This window comes from Phyllostomus discolor, chromosome 10, assembly GCF_004126475.2.
Source record: "Phyllostomus discolor isolate MPI-MPIP mPhyDis1 chromosome 10, mPhyDis1.pri.v3, whole genome shotgun sequence".
NCBI classification, from domain to species: Eukaryota; Metazoa; Chordata; class Mammalia; order Chiroptera; family Phyllostomidae; genus Phyllostomus; species Phyllostomus discolor.
Genome location: NC_040912.2, coordinates 6387226 through 6402689, shown reverse-complemented (window position 1 = coordinate 6402689; position 15464 = coordinate 6387226). Strand labels below are relative to the sequence as shown.

At 36.8% G+C, this 15464-nt stretch overlaps 1 protein-coding gene across 6 annotated transcripts in view; it reads left to right on the top strand.

The window, feature by feature from the left end:
* Window positions 1-15464, top strand: part of SEPTIN7 (septin 7) — a 71459-nt gene that overhangs the window by 27726 nt on the left and 28269 nt on the right. For all 6 annotated transcript variants that reach the window (XM_028525337.2, XM_028525338.2, XM_036010415.1 and 3 more), the window contains one exon: window positions 10029-10135. In XM_028525337.2, coding sequence (XP_028381138.1) covers window positions 10029-10135 — 107 coding nt within the window. The remainder of the gene's footprint in view (window positions 1-10028; window positions 10136-15464) is intronic.

The window sequence follows — 15464 nt, the reverse complement described above, 5'->3', positions numbered from 1 at the left end:
TTTAGTGTAAAAGCCAATGTCAGGCATATCTAATAATGACATTTAGGTCTCTAATTCAGCAAAGTATCAAACCTGTTCGTGCTTAGAACTTCACTGTTTTTGTGTGCTCCTAAATTAGGTTCGACTATGTTCTAAGAAAAAGTGTTGATTCTAAGATCCTGATTTTACTAGAATCTTTCAAGGAGGTAGAATTCGGAAAGATTGTAGATTGCTTTATCTGACCAGGAAATTATTTTGTAAAAACAAGTGATATTAAATATTTTATTTTGAATTCTTTGAAGATAAAATCCACGATTATTTTGTGATCACTTGATCATTTCTTCAATTTTATACAAATTTTGTGGTAGATACATTTTTTTAAATTTATGATTTGTCATAATGTATTTGACTTACACCAAATGTCTTGACTAACAAATTGGTGTTTCTGGGTTTTTTAGTGGAAGGGAGCTTAGAACATGTTGGTTTGGCCATTTTGGGGATTCAGAGTTTATCGTAATACATTTTTTGTATATGATTTATCAGCAAAAGTTTAGGAGGTATTTAGTCAGTGATAGCATATACAGTGACTGTCAGAGTTGTCATTTCCTCCCACCTTTTTGGTATTTGAACTGCTGTAGTAACACCCACTTATTTGAACAACTTGAAAGGTAATACTGGCTCACTTTGTTTCTAGGGTTTGGGGCATTTATTGGTATTGTTTAATTCTGAAAATAAGATGCTGGATAGTTGAAATGCTTCCAGTAATATTAAAAAAACACTTTTTTTAACTCTTATTTTTATTTTTAATAAAAGTTATGAGTAATTTAACCAACAGTGATTGCACAACATTGTGAATATAAAAACCACTGAATTGTATACTTTACAATGGTGAAATTTCTGTTGTGTGAATTTTATCTCATTTAAAGGAAGTAATTTAACCAAAGCAGGAAAAAAATTGGGGTGGTGGGGAGTCACATTCCTACATGTTCACTATTTTAATTTTTGTATTCTGTCTAGGTTTTCATCTGTATATTTTAAAAAGTACTGTTATAATAAAGATAATGCTTTATTTTTATAAATTAGGAATACAGAAAAGTAAAATGAAAATATTGCCAAAATAGATCACCCAGTGATGTCTCTTAAGCATAGAATCATATAGTATTTTTGTTTGTATGTATCTATAATGTTGTGTGATTGTTTTTTAAAATTTGGCAGCAAACTGTGATCATCTTTTGATGTTGGATATAATTTAGCTTAGATTTTAATGGCTTGTGTATGCAGAGTATACACGGTGGGTTAAAAGTAGGTTTACAGTTGTGAGTATGTGAAACACAGTTTATCCTTGTATTATTAATTATTGTATTATTTTCCATACGAGCAACTGTAAACCTACTTTCTGTTCTACCTTGTAGTACCCTAAATTTGCCATATTGTTCAACATCAGGGTAGTTACAAATAAATATGTGTGCAATATATCTGCCTGCACATCTAATGAATTCCTTATAATAAAGCTTTGAAAATTTGCTCTTTTTTTTTGAAGGCTTAAGTATTATTTTGAAAAGGATTTTAATTCATAATACCAATTTCCCTGTAGTAGGTTGCACACTACTCTGCATATCACCAAGTGTTGTCAGCACCCTCTGTCCTGCGTGCTGTCAGGGCAGGACATTATAGTTCTTTGCCAGTTTAATGTGTAATGATTGGTGTCTTATTTTCACCTGTATTTTGTTTTTGCTGGTCAACTTATTATTTTTTCATGTTTATCTTTTGTATTGGTTCTTTTGTCATTGAAATAGTCTAGTTTACTTTCAAAAACTGTCTTCATTTTTCCCCTTAATGATCTGTGAATATTTTAAGGGTATTATTATTTTGTTGTGTGCTATTAGCATTTTTTTCCAGAATTTCCTTTGTGTTGTGTTTTATAGTAACTTGATTTTTATATTGTCCATGCAGTCTTTTTTCTTATGTTTTTTGTCTTTGATGTCCTTCTACTGGATTCCAGGTTATTGGGGATTCAAGATTTTAAGATATATAGGCTAAACTTTTTTCATTTTACAGTCTTAAATCCATGCAGGTTTTTTAGATGTGAGATTGAGTCAGGAATCTAATGTTTATATTTTAGATGGTTAAGTGGTCCTCCCAAAACCATTATTACAAGCTCGATTTTTAAAAATATATGCTGTTGGTTGCTTCTCTTTCTTAATCTTTAACACATTCTGTAGTTCTTATATAAATACTGCATTATTTTAGTTATAAAATATAATAATTATTTACTTCTGTAGAAGAAAATACTAGAGTTTTTGTTAATTTAGGGAGATAGGCAAAAAAGAAAATAATATGTAAAATAGTTACAGATTGTGTTCTTTTCTTTTTTAAATAGATTTATTTGTTTTAGAGAGAAGGGTGGACAGAGAGAGAGATTTGTTGTCCCACTTATTTATGCATTCATTGGTTGATTCTTGTATATTCTCTGATGGGGGATTGAACCTGCAACATAGGTGTATTGGGATGACTCTCCAAACAACTGAGCTACCTGGCCAAGGCCAAATTGTGTTACTTTCTAGGAAGTAAATAAACATGGTAGCATCTTTTTAGAGTCACTAGGGAAGACATACACCTAAAAAGGAGACTTTTCATAATAATACCTAAAATATATGAAAATCAAGAAATACCAGAAAACTAAAAATGAATGAACTGGCAGGAGATACTTATCATTCATATCTTGCTGCATTTATATTGCATCATTAATATTTTGCTGCGTTTATCTGCAATATTTTACTTTTGACAGCCACATAATACTTCAACTGTGGCTACCTCAAATTTTAGCCATTGCTTTCTCATTTGACATTTGAATGATTTGCTGTGTTTGATCTCATCGTGATGCTGCAGTAAATATTTTACACAATGGAAATTCTGCTCAACACTTCAACTATGATTTTAATATCTGCATAGTAGTTTTAGTTTTTTTGTTTGGTTCTTTAGATTTTATTTATTTATTTTTAGAGAGGGAAGGTAGGGAGAAAGAGAGAGAGAGAAACATCAATGTGCGGTTGCTGGGAGCGGTGGCCTGCAACCTAGGCATGTGCCCTGACTGGGAATTGAACCTGCGATGCTTTGGTTCGCAGCTTGCACTCAATCCACTGAGTTATGCCAGCCAGGGCTTAGAATTTTGTATTTTTAGATTTTTTATTAAATTTATCGGGGTGACATTGGTTAGTAGGTTCATAAAAATTTCATGTGTACATTTCTCTGATACTAGGTCTGTACATTGCACTGTGTGTCCACTGCCTAAAGTCAAACCATCTATAAAGTCACTGTATATTAGGCCCCCTCCACCCACCCTACCCTCTCTCTCTGGCTGCCACCACACTGCTGTCTGTGTCCACGAGTTTCAGTTTTGTATCTCACATATGAGTGAAATCATATGGTTTTTAGCTTTTTCTGACTGACTTACTTAACTTTGCATAATATTCTCAAGATCCATCCGTGGTGTTGTAAATGGCTGTGTTTCATCTTTTCTTACGGCTGAGTGGTAGTCCATTGTGTATGTGTGCTGCATCTTCCTTACCCAGTCCTCAGTCGAAGTGACAACCTGTATGACCTCTGTATCTAGCTATGTATATTGAAAACCATTAAATTTACACTGATACCTCCAATTTCAGTTCATTCTTTTTATCTTTTCTATAGTTGTAATGCCCTTCTGATTGTGAAAAACCATTATCTTAACATGTTTGCTTATTTGTTCCATCGCCTGTATATAATTAAACTACTGTCTTATTTCCCCTACTCCCCTTTTCCCTCTGTGCAATGGCTTTACTCACCCCCTTCAAGTGCTGTGCTACTACCCATGTCAGGCCACTGTTCTCACAGAGGTACCTGCCGTATCCTGTCTGGGTTCAGGTCTTCTCCCAGACCCTCTTGGAACCTTCATCTGGCAGGCTCTGTCACCCTGCTCTGGACCACTGGGGCTCTCCTTCCCACAGGTGCACCTGCCTTTTTCAGCTCCAGATAATGATTTTTGGACTGAAAAATTGGAAGGGAAGTGGAAGAGAAAGCTGAAATAATTTTGAAGGGTTTAAAAATGAGTGTTTACTTTTATTGTAGAATTAAATGACATCTAAATAGAAGAAATTTGGGTTTTTAATGCTTAAAACAAGGTAGAAAAATCGGTAAAATTGTAATTTTGGGCTGCCATTGGAAAAAAATGACTAATGGAGATAAAACTAACTGGAGAATTTTAGCTTGGAAATGAAAATTATTTGCAGATGTGTATAGCATTGTAGATGTTAAATTTACACATGTGGACAAACTGAGTTTGATGAACTTTTGGAGGGCTTCCAGATTTATATTAACGATTGAGACAAATGGGTTAATATTTAGAAGGAAGAAAGCCTTAGACTTTGGTTCTTCTGTTCTTGCACTGCCTACAACTGCCAATTAAGCAGATGATAAACACAAGGAAATTTTATATATCAAGGAATGGATTGTGAATAGAGATTTGTGGTTCATTCTGAGCTCAAGATTTTATGATACAAGACTATGAGTTTATTATGTTACAGGTGGTAGTAATCACAGTAATTACACAATGGTGCGATTTCCATAGCATTCTTGTCATGGTCTGGAGGTTTAGATTTTAATTGAATGATTAGTAATTCAGGTGAAATGGACTGATCAGGAGTAAAGTGCTAGGAATTATGGACTAAGCAGGTGATATAAAATGAAGACAACCACTACCACCCTCAAAGGAATTTCCAGGGAAATGCATCATACTAACTACAATTTAATTTAATAATTGCTTTAGTAGTGTTCATTTAAGGTATAAAGAGTCAAGAGAGTTATTATTTGGGCTTATTGGAGTTAACATCTTATTTGCCTTTTAGGATCGAGTCCTGAAACCAATAACTCTCTCGTACTCAAATTTCAAATGTATATTATATTTTGGTAATTGTGTAAAGGAGCTAGTTATACTAATGCTTTTTATTCATTTTTAGCATACTATAAAAATCAGTCTTATATATTTAACTTAATCTATTTTATAATACTAAGCATAGTGGTGCTACACAAAGAATATATTTAGCCTAATTTTAGTCTCCAGTTTCTGCCACAAATGAGCTTTCTGACCTTGTACAGATCACTTTGAATCTCAATTTTGTTATCACAACCAACATTTACCAAGTCTTTCTGAACCAGGAACTACACCGAGATTAAAAACAAGAGCCACACCCCTAAGGACTCGAGGATGTGGGATGGTGGAGTGGAGACCTTGGGGCAATAATGCCGTCTGTTGTGTGTGATTGCCCACACCTCATAGGAGCTGGAGATGATTGTGTATATGAATGTGCCTTGTATAAATACTGTATGTATAATAATGTGCCTAATAAATCTGTAAACTAAACAAAATATGAATTGTAAGCATATATGTATTACTATATTTTTATGACCTAATTGAAAGATCCAAATACCAGAGATGAAGACAAAGATCAGAGATGGTTGAGAATCATGGCACCTAGTATGTTAAATATTGATTAATCCTTACTCTGAACTTCTGCTTTGTTGAACTCCTTCAGTTACAAACATTTCAGTGCACACATGTTGTGCTCTCAATTTGCAATTCAGCATGGATGGCTGGGCAAAGCTCTTGCCTGGTAAGAGTTAGATTTAGCTGATTTGAAAATGTTTAAGGATTTGTTCTTCCCCCATTGTAAATAAGATTAAGATGAGTAGCTTATACTTTTATTAACAAAATATATTATACTTGCCTATCTTGTGCATTTCAGTAAATATGTTAAGTTAAAGTATTTTGCTCAAGTTACTTATGTGACATTGCTAATTAGTCTTAAGGGTGCACTTGCTTTACAGTTGCCACAATATTAAGGCTGTCCCTTGCAGACGTTTTGAGTGTCTTATTTTCCCGTGAGTGTGTCAGGTACTTAATGTCAGTGATATAAAGAATCTTAGGGACAGTTTTTAATTAAAGGTTGACAGTTAAGATGTTAATTTTGAATATCAAAAATAATTTTTTCATATAGGATGGTGTTTTTTGTTGTTGAATTATGTTTCAGTAAAATCAGATTTAATGTCATTTAGCAGTTAACAGTAGTGTTTCTTGGTGCAGGCCATCATTATAGATAACTTTGGTCTAAGAAGGAAACTATAAAATTTAAGTCATGTAAAAGGACAAATAAGCAAAGAAATCAAATGAACTACATTTTCATTATTCTAAGTCTGTGTTTCTCTGAAACCTTTAATCAGAATTAACCTGGACTGCCTATTCAAGATGTGCATCCCAGAAATGTGGGGATCTGCGTTTTGACAAGAGTTGTCTGCATTCTAAAGTCTACTTATTGTATTTTTTCCATTACCATGTATCCTCCTTACACATCTGTCTCCCTCCTCCCTGCCCACTTAAAAGTTTCAAGAGCACTGCTTCTAAGTATCTTTAATGTTCAGAGAAAGGACTGAATTACAAAATTGTTTTCTATTAGAAATGTGGTACAGAGGAGTAGGCGGAATTTTTTAAAGAAAGAGGAGATCACCATTGCTGATTACGGTGTGTTTTTTGTGTCTCTAATGCATAGCTGTAATTACCATGTTCATTTTTAAATACATTTTTCACTTAACACTAGGGCAAACATTTGCTCATGTCAAATGGATTTTTCAAAAGTGATTTTCAATGGTTGGTTAATATTATTTTTATAGGAGTGTTATAGTATACCTAGCCTGTCTCCTTGTGTTACCTGAAAGTGTCCTCTCCATCCCCCCACATACACTGTTAAAGGTTTTTTTGCAATCTTCTCCCCTACATGTTTGGTTCCCAGAAAGACGTAGATGGCACGATGAAGGATGTGAAATGAAGATGTCACACCATCTCACACAGTTCCCATAGGTGTATGAATGTTGTTTGTCTCATCCTTGCCAGTACTGAGTAGAAGTCTTTAAGAATGCCAAATAAAATAAAATGATATGATGAATGTAGTGTTAGAGAAAGGTTCCACATTTTAGTTGGCATGCCTTTGATTTTAATTTTTTTGTCTTTTTATTAAGAATATTTATACCACTAACAATAATTCATTTATTGTGGATGTCATTACTATGCATACTTAAATTTTGTTTAAAGAAATACAGATTCACACAATCACCAGTGTGATTCATGCAACCCAGCATTGGTCCTTAGGATATAAAGTTTTGCGTTTGAGATTCGTAGAACTCGAAAGCATCTATGAGTTGTCTAGTTCAAAAGAGCAAAGTCAACTCACTTCAGCTTTAAAAGGCACTACTTAACATTACTTTGTAGAATGTGCTCCCTGCTCAAGAGTAAATCAACTCCTCTCTTACTCCCCTACCCCTTCCCCTCTCTCTAAAATCAAGTTTTTAAAAATGTATGAAGACCACTTCAATGAGATCTTCTGAGAGCCTCTGAGATTATCTCTGAGAGCTCACAGAGATAATCTTTGGCCTTGATGTGAAGGAGGTGGATCCCACAAACCACTACTATGGCCTCCCCATCAAAATGGGCCTCACCTGTGACGGGGTGCTGCACGGTGAGAAACATGTGCCGAAGCCCTGCATCCTGATACTTACCGTGGGTGTGGTCTTCGTGAACGGCAACCATGCCAACGAAGAGGGAGTCTGGGGAGTTCTGTTGATTTCAGCTCTTTCACTTTAGACGAACTTACAGAAACTTTATTTACAGCTTCCAAAATGTGGCAGACCCTAGCCTAAGTGAGACAGTACATTTTAACCACAAAATTATGGTAATCCATTTTTGAAATAATTACAAAAAAAAATTTATGTAGACATTTAGATTTTTTTCTGGTAACATGAGGATTTTTTGAATAAAGGTAGTTATCCTCTTGAACTGGGCTATAAAAAGAGTCCTTTTATATGAGTATAGCAAGAAATATCATAAACATCCTCCTTAAGACCTCCCAAGTTTAGGTGCATAGCGAGTAAAAACTTTTTAACTCAGTGAATGAGGTAATTGTTGAGTGGCTGGTTGGAATGTTTGCTACTAGCTACACAGCAGAATTATTTAACTCTTAAGCTGGTGGTCAGTTACTATAATTAGAGTAAGTAAACCTTGTTTAGTACAAAACCAGGTCATAGGGGACCTGTTTAACTTGCAGTTTAGAATTAGCATGTACATGGTCTCTATGTCGAAGGATACCCTAATAGATTCTGAGAAGATGAAATAGTCTTATAGCAGATCCCAGGCCACATATGTATGGAACCTTGGAAATAATCAGCATCCAGTGTAATCTAAACTGTTCTTGTTAGAGTAAATCTTTAGAAATAAGCATATTAGAAAGCAAAACAAAGAATAGCACCCTCCCTAGATAACATTTTTACCTACTTTATGGGTGGTATTTTCTTTGCATTTTACTGAATAAATCTGTACTTTTGAATTTTCCATCTATTATTTAACTCATCACCATTTAACTTCTTAATATAAAATTGCTTTTACTAAAGGTCAGTAAAAGGCCTTCTCATTGTCCCTTGGTCACTTTTTATTTAACCTCTTATTTGGTGTTATTGACCACTTTTCCTTGCAGTTCCTTCTCACTTTTTGTGATAATGCCTCTTGGCTTTTTTCCACTGGCCATCTTTAAATGTTGGTGTAACTATTATAAATAACCATTGGTGTGACTTTCTTCAAAACCTCACAAACAAGCATTTCATGAATGTTTTATTCTTGGGCTTGAAATGTAATATTCTTAAATAGTGACGGGCTATGCATGGTTTTCATGGGCTAGATCTAAGAGAGAGCACGTGGGTTATTTCAGCGTGCTTCTAATGTTCAAGTGCAGGTGTAATATTAGAGACTTCAGTTACTCTTAGAATTTTTATTAAGAATATAACATCTTAAATTGTAAGTCTTACTACACTGTATTGTTTTAACAAGGTCAGAAAATATTTAAATTCAGTTATTTCCCTGTAAAATCCAGTAAAATGAAAAAATGATGACTTTGTTGCAGGATGTACATAGTGCATTTCAAAGTCAAATAAATGTAAAATAGTCATTAATTTGGATCACTTAACAGATCTTAAAATTAGTTATAAAGAAATATAAAATGTGGCCCTGGCCTCATATTTCAGTTGTTATAGCGTTGTCCTGATACCCCAAGGTTGTGGGTTCGATCCCTGGTCAGGGCACATACAAGAATCAACCAATGAATGCATAAGTAAGTGGAACAACAAATTAGTGTTTCTTTCTCTCTCTCTCTCTCTCTCTGTATCGTTCTCTCTCACCCCATGCCACTTCTCTCTCCCTTCCCTTCCTCTCTCAAATTAATAAAAATATATAAAATGTTACATACATTCATTCTGTTTATATTTTATTGAATAATTTTGTTCTTAATCTAGAATGTATAACTCTGAATGCTGTTATTCTTAAATATTTCCTAAATAATGCAAAGATAAACTTAATTGAGGTTGTTTTATAAATTGTGTTTAAGTAGAATTTGAATTCATGGGACTAATTATAGTGCTCTCTTTTGCATTAGTGACTTGTTTTCTCTTTAGTGAAGCCAGTTAGCAAGAATCAATTGTAGTTATAAGTCACCTTGAGAGTATTAGGACAAGGCTGCTATATTTTGTCTTATGATTATAGGTTTTCTGACATTTTGGTAGGGAGGTGACTATTAAGGAGGAATTGATAATTCAGTGTTCACACTAGGTAAAGCTTCACTGAATTCAACATTTCTTTTTATTTAATTTGAGGCTAGTATCCTTTAGGGTCATTGTGTTTCCAGTAATGAGAATACATTACTCATAAAATGGAGGCTATTGCATCAGATATATTACTTTTAAAGAACACAGATTGTAAAAGTATAGAGCTAAAAATAATCCTTGGAAACATGGGTCTAATTTGATAAGAAAATGAAGACAAAGAGCTTATTCTAATAGGAAGTCTTTATAGTATATTTTCTAATGTCACTTTCTTGTCCCACCAAGAAGTACTTGTATAAAGCAGGTTTGATTATAGGATGGGATGAGTATTAAAGGCAACGTGGCTGACTTTAACAGATTTCCACCCCTGTTTCTTTTAGGTGAATCTGGATTGGGAAAGTCAACGCTAATCAACTCGTTGTTCCTCACAGATTTGTATTCTCCAGAGTATCCAGGTCCTTCCCATAGAATAAAAAAGACTGTGCAGGTAGGTATGTTAGTATTGTTAACCGATGATAAGCTGGAATAATGTTAGCACAGAAAAATCACATATTATAACTTTTATCAAGCTTCCCTAGAGGTAGGTTACAAAGTTGGCCTCTGCTAGTATAAAGTGGTAAACTTGTTAAGAAAGAAAGAAATGCAGCCAGTCAGGGGAGTTATGGTGATTAAAGCTTCTAAATTTATCCTGAAGACCCTCATAGAGAGTATACTTTAATAATTATAGGAGTAGTTAATGTTCCTAGAGTAACACTATCTTTAATAAGTTAGCTACTTGCCATATGTGACTATTTAAGTTTCAGTGAATTATGGTAAATGAAATTAAAAATTCATTTTCTACCCTTGCAGCATCATCCCATAAACTGAAGGTCGTGGGTTCAATTCCTAGTCAGGGCACATGCATGGGTTGTAGGTTCAGTCCCCATTTGGAGCACATGCAAGAGGTGACCAATCCATGTTTCTCTCTCACGTTGATGCTTCTCTTCCTCTCTCCCTCCCTTCCTTCCCCTCTCTAAAATCAGTAAGCATGTCCACAGTGAGGATAAAAAATCAGTTCAGTTTCTCAGTTGTGGCAGTCACATTTTAAGTGCCCAGTAGCTGTATGTGGCCAATGGCTTCCATTCGGTCAGTGCATATATATTTTCACCATTGCAGAAAGTTCTGTTGGACAGCAGCATAGAGAAAACAGGACTCTCAGAAAAGCCATTATTATTTAATTACAGTGTTCTATGTTAGTCAGTGACATACTACTACATAGTGGTTGAATGGCAGTAGCGATTTTTTAAGGCTTCCAAGCTATGTATGGTCTGATTCAGTACTTTTCAATCTTGCATGTGCAGTTAGATCACTTGGGGAGCTTGGTAAAATTTAGTTTCTGTTTTAGCAGGTCTGAGGTGGACTGAAATTCTGCATTTCTCACACAGTCCCAGATGATGGCTGTTCTGCTGGCCCATAGACCATACTTCATGCAGACTCTAGATCTTCATTGCCCAGTGCAGCAGCTGGTAGCTGCATGTGGCTGTTGAGCATAAAATACGGGTAGTCCAGACCGAGGTGTTATGTAAGTATGAAGTACACCTCTGGTTTTGAAGACCTAGTATGTCAAAAAGAGTATAAAGCAGGAGGCATCCAACCTGTGGGCCGCAGGCTGCATGCAGCCCAGGTGGCTGTAAATGGAGCCATACATTTGTGAATGGAGACACAGAATCATAAATTTACTTAAAACATAAAGATTTTTTTTGTGATTACTTACTACATTGTATGTATTTCATGTGTGGCCCAAAACAACTCTTCTTCCATTGTGGTGCAGAGACACCAAAAATTGGACACTCCTGCTGTAAAGTGTCTGATAACTTTTCTTATATAGGTTGCATTTTGCTGGGGGCGGGGGGGGGGTTCCGCCCGCAGGGCCCCCCCCTCCCCCTCCCTGCCGTGGATAAGGATAAGTCTACCAAGACATGATCTACTTGGGGAGGAAAGGTGACCGAACTCTCAAAGGAGAAGGGCCAGGAGCCTGTTCTTCCGTGGGCTTTTATTGGGTTTATTTGCCTAGGAATACAGGGTATACAAGTAAAGCTCATCAGTCATTGTCAGGCAGAAATGATTAAACAATAGATAACATTCAAAGAACTCTGAGGGTTTATTTAGAGTCAGGGTCAGATAGCTAAAGGGCCATAAAACTTTGGGGAAACAAACTCATTTCATGCTTGGACCCTTATCATTTAAATTGAGGGTATTAGCAAAGCAGGTTTCACAGGATTTTATGCATTCTTTCTTAGGTCTGATGGCCCTGAGGAACCCACTCTTTGCAGCACAGGGCCTTACCCACCTCTGGCATTGTTTCAGGCTTAAGTCAGGCAGGGGAAGTAAGGCAGCCAAGAGATTAGGAGACCTCTTGCACACAGAATGAAGACTCAGGCCATGTTAAAGCCGAGGGGTGAGCGTCCATCACCCGCTTTTTCTATAGCTCCCCCCTCCCCCAAGTCCTTCCCTGAGAGCCTCTTCGTGACTGTGCCTGTCTTAGGTCATCCCTCCCTTGAGGAATCTTACCCATCATTGGCTAACCGGTCATCCACTGGGGGCTAGACAGGGTGAAGTAAAGTGGGCAGAGGTGGTGCCCCTGCCAGGGAGACAAGCTTTGTCTCCTTAGTGGCTTAAGGTCCCAAGGTCTCTCACTCAGCCTTAGCCATGGGGGGTTACAGCTTCTGAAACCACACTGGGCGGTTCCCAATAGCATTTTACAATGATGACATTTTGATTTATTGGGTTAATAAAATGCATTAATCTTACCTGTTATTTTTAAAGTGGCTACTAAAAATTTTTAAATTACTTTTGTGGCTTATATTACATTATGTTGGGTAGCAGTGCTCATTGATTGAAAAAATTGTTGATAACTTGAAGTAGCACCTAAGCAGAGAGGAGGGGTGTGAACAGTTCTAGCTGGAGGAGGTTTTACTGAAGTAGTGAAGCTGAAGCAGGATTTGAAGGATTGGCAGAGATTTATCTTTTTGCACAAGATGGAAGCACAGTCTGGAAATTTTAGACAGAAACGTGAGGTCTATCCACAAAAAGTCCAGCCATTGTTAATATAATGAAAATGGTTTGTGCCACATCGATGTAACCTGGCAGCCAAGGAGAGTGGACTGGAATGCACATGCGTGAACAGTGACGACTTCACTGTACTAGTCACTGGGGGAGATAGATGCCTTAGAGTGAGCATGTGTACTGTGTGGCCACTATATGCAAAATGATTGAACAAATACAGCAGTGAATCTGCATCAGATTTTGTGTTAAGCTTGAACATTCCTCTGTGGGAACTATTTGGATGATTCAGAAGGCCACAGCTATGGGCAACTGGTGATTGGCAGCTTCATCACAACAATGAGCCGCTCATGCTTGACATCCTGTGCAAAGTTTTTTTTGTAAAACATTGAGCCACCCAGATGGCTCCGCCCCCTTATAGCCCAGATTTGGCTCCTTGCGACTCCTGGCGTTTTCCAAAACTAAAATCACCTTTGAAGGGGAAGAAATATCAGACCATTGATGAGATTCAGGAAAATAGGAAGGGGTGGCTGATGACAGTTGGGAGAACTGTGTGAGGTCCCAAGGTGCCTACTTTGTAGGGGACAGAGGCGTCATTGTCCTATATGTACAATGTTTCTTGTGCCTTGTATCTTCTTTAGTAAATGTCTCTTATTTTTCTTATTACGTGGCTGGAGACCTTCAGGAAAGACTTCGTATATCATACTGAAAGATGCAGTGTAGAAATTAGATCCCTGAGAAGTAATCGTGACATGACTATTTTATTTCTCCTATTTAAACCTTTTTTCTGTTTAGGAGTATTTTTGTATCCCTCATAGAGCATCAGATTTCAAATTACCTGCAAAAGTGTATTCTAAAATCTTGCTTCTTCACGCAATCCCAGTAATCTATCAGATGATCTGCCCAGTAATCTATCAGATGATCTGCTCTTCGATGCTCATAAATTCTCTCAGTAGAGAGTGGTCAGAAGTATTGTATCTCAGCCCAGACATAATCAGATCAGGAGAAGCATACAATCCTGAATTTCAAAAGGCAAATGTTTACAATTTCTCTGACCTGAAATAATTCTGAACACTTCCAACTGTTGGGGGTGGGGGGGGGGTGGGGAGGGAGAGATAGGAGGAGGAGAAAAGAAAAATCCTGTGATATGGCAAAATAGGGAGTGCAGTTTTAATACCACCAGTTTCATCATCTCCTCCCTGAGAACTATTTACATAGTTTTAAGATACATTTTTAAGACATATCTTAAAAAGAAATTCCTTTACAGTCACATTCTTAGAAGGAAGACAGTTGTCTACACTGAACAGGGAGATGATTCTGGGCTTCCTGTTACATACAAGGGATTCTGATTTGAGTGAAGTTTTCAGTGTTAGATAGAAGTCTCTGAGATTAATTCCCACCTATCTTGTTCTTCATGACCACAAGCTGTGCATTTCCCAGCGTGAGCTGACACTGTCATCCTCGAGTTCTTTACACTAGTGGTTCTCAAACTTGAGTGTGCATTACTGTCACCTGGAAGGCTTGCTAAAACAGATTGCTTAGTCACTCACCCCAGAGTTTGCTATTTAGTGGGTTTGAGGTGGGGCCCAAGGAATTTGCATTTCTAATAAGTTCCCAGACTAAGCAGGTGCTGGTCTGGGTACCGCACTTTGAGAACCACTGCTCTGTAGTGTTTCTGGCTGCTACAACCTGCTTTCATCCTATCTCTGTGGATGAACAGTCTAAGACAATGAAGAGTTTTTCCTTAGTTTTTTTAGAATATTTCAAATTAAATGAAGTAGCATCGTGTTACTTCTCTTTATATATGTAAAATACATGTATGTGTGCATGTATTTTCTCCAACAGGCTGATTAAAATGAAGCGATAGAAACAGTTGAACACTTGAGCTCCACTTTATGTTCCAACCTCAAATATTAACAATGTTTTGAAGAAAAATATTTTTATGTATGGTAGCAAGTTTCATGATTTTGTTATATTTAAAGATTTTTAAATCATATTTCATGTCAGTGAAAGGTTGCCAACTATCTGCTAGGGAAAGGCTGCCCATTTTTCTGAGACTAAATCCATTTTAATTTCCGTTGTGAAATGATAGTATTAGATTTTTGTTTAGGTTCTTAGTTGGGAAACTTTTATTGATTCCCTTTAAAACTTTTTTCCTTGGTTAGCGAAGTCCCTCCTGTAAATCACTATTGTAGGTTAATCCTGTTGATGTTTCTCTGATTTTGGTGGTTTTTTTGAACCAGTCAGTCACAGAACAGATATTTGAGTGCTTGTTTTATACCAGGTTTCGCAGCTACAGTGATGATGATCACAGTCAAAATTCTTAAGCATCTTACAATCAAGTGAAGGACACAGCAAATAATTATAATTTAGTGAGAAAGGTGCTGCTGTAAGGTGCTATAAAGGTGACCTTGGCAAGGCCGATTTCAGTGAAGTAGTAGGAACGGGGGGCAAGCTGGCAGTGGGTTGAAAAGTGAAGGTGGGAGAGCTGTGAAGGAAGGAATGAGAGGGAATACCTAGAGGTTGGGGGTAGAGGACTGAGAGAGTCGATTGATTTTTATTTCCAAAAAAGATCTGAGAGTGTTTATGCGCTGTGCACAGTCCCTAAGGCATGGGAGGTTGGCGATGCAGGGGAAATGGTGTAGACATTTGTCAAGATGACTACGATGGAAAGGGATCGGCAGACGCCAGCACAGAAAGGAGACAGGCGAATGAGGTGCAGTGGCTCAGAGAGCAGAGGGCGCGATTGGAATCGTTAGATCAACTTCTCAATA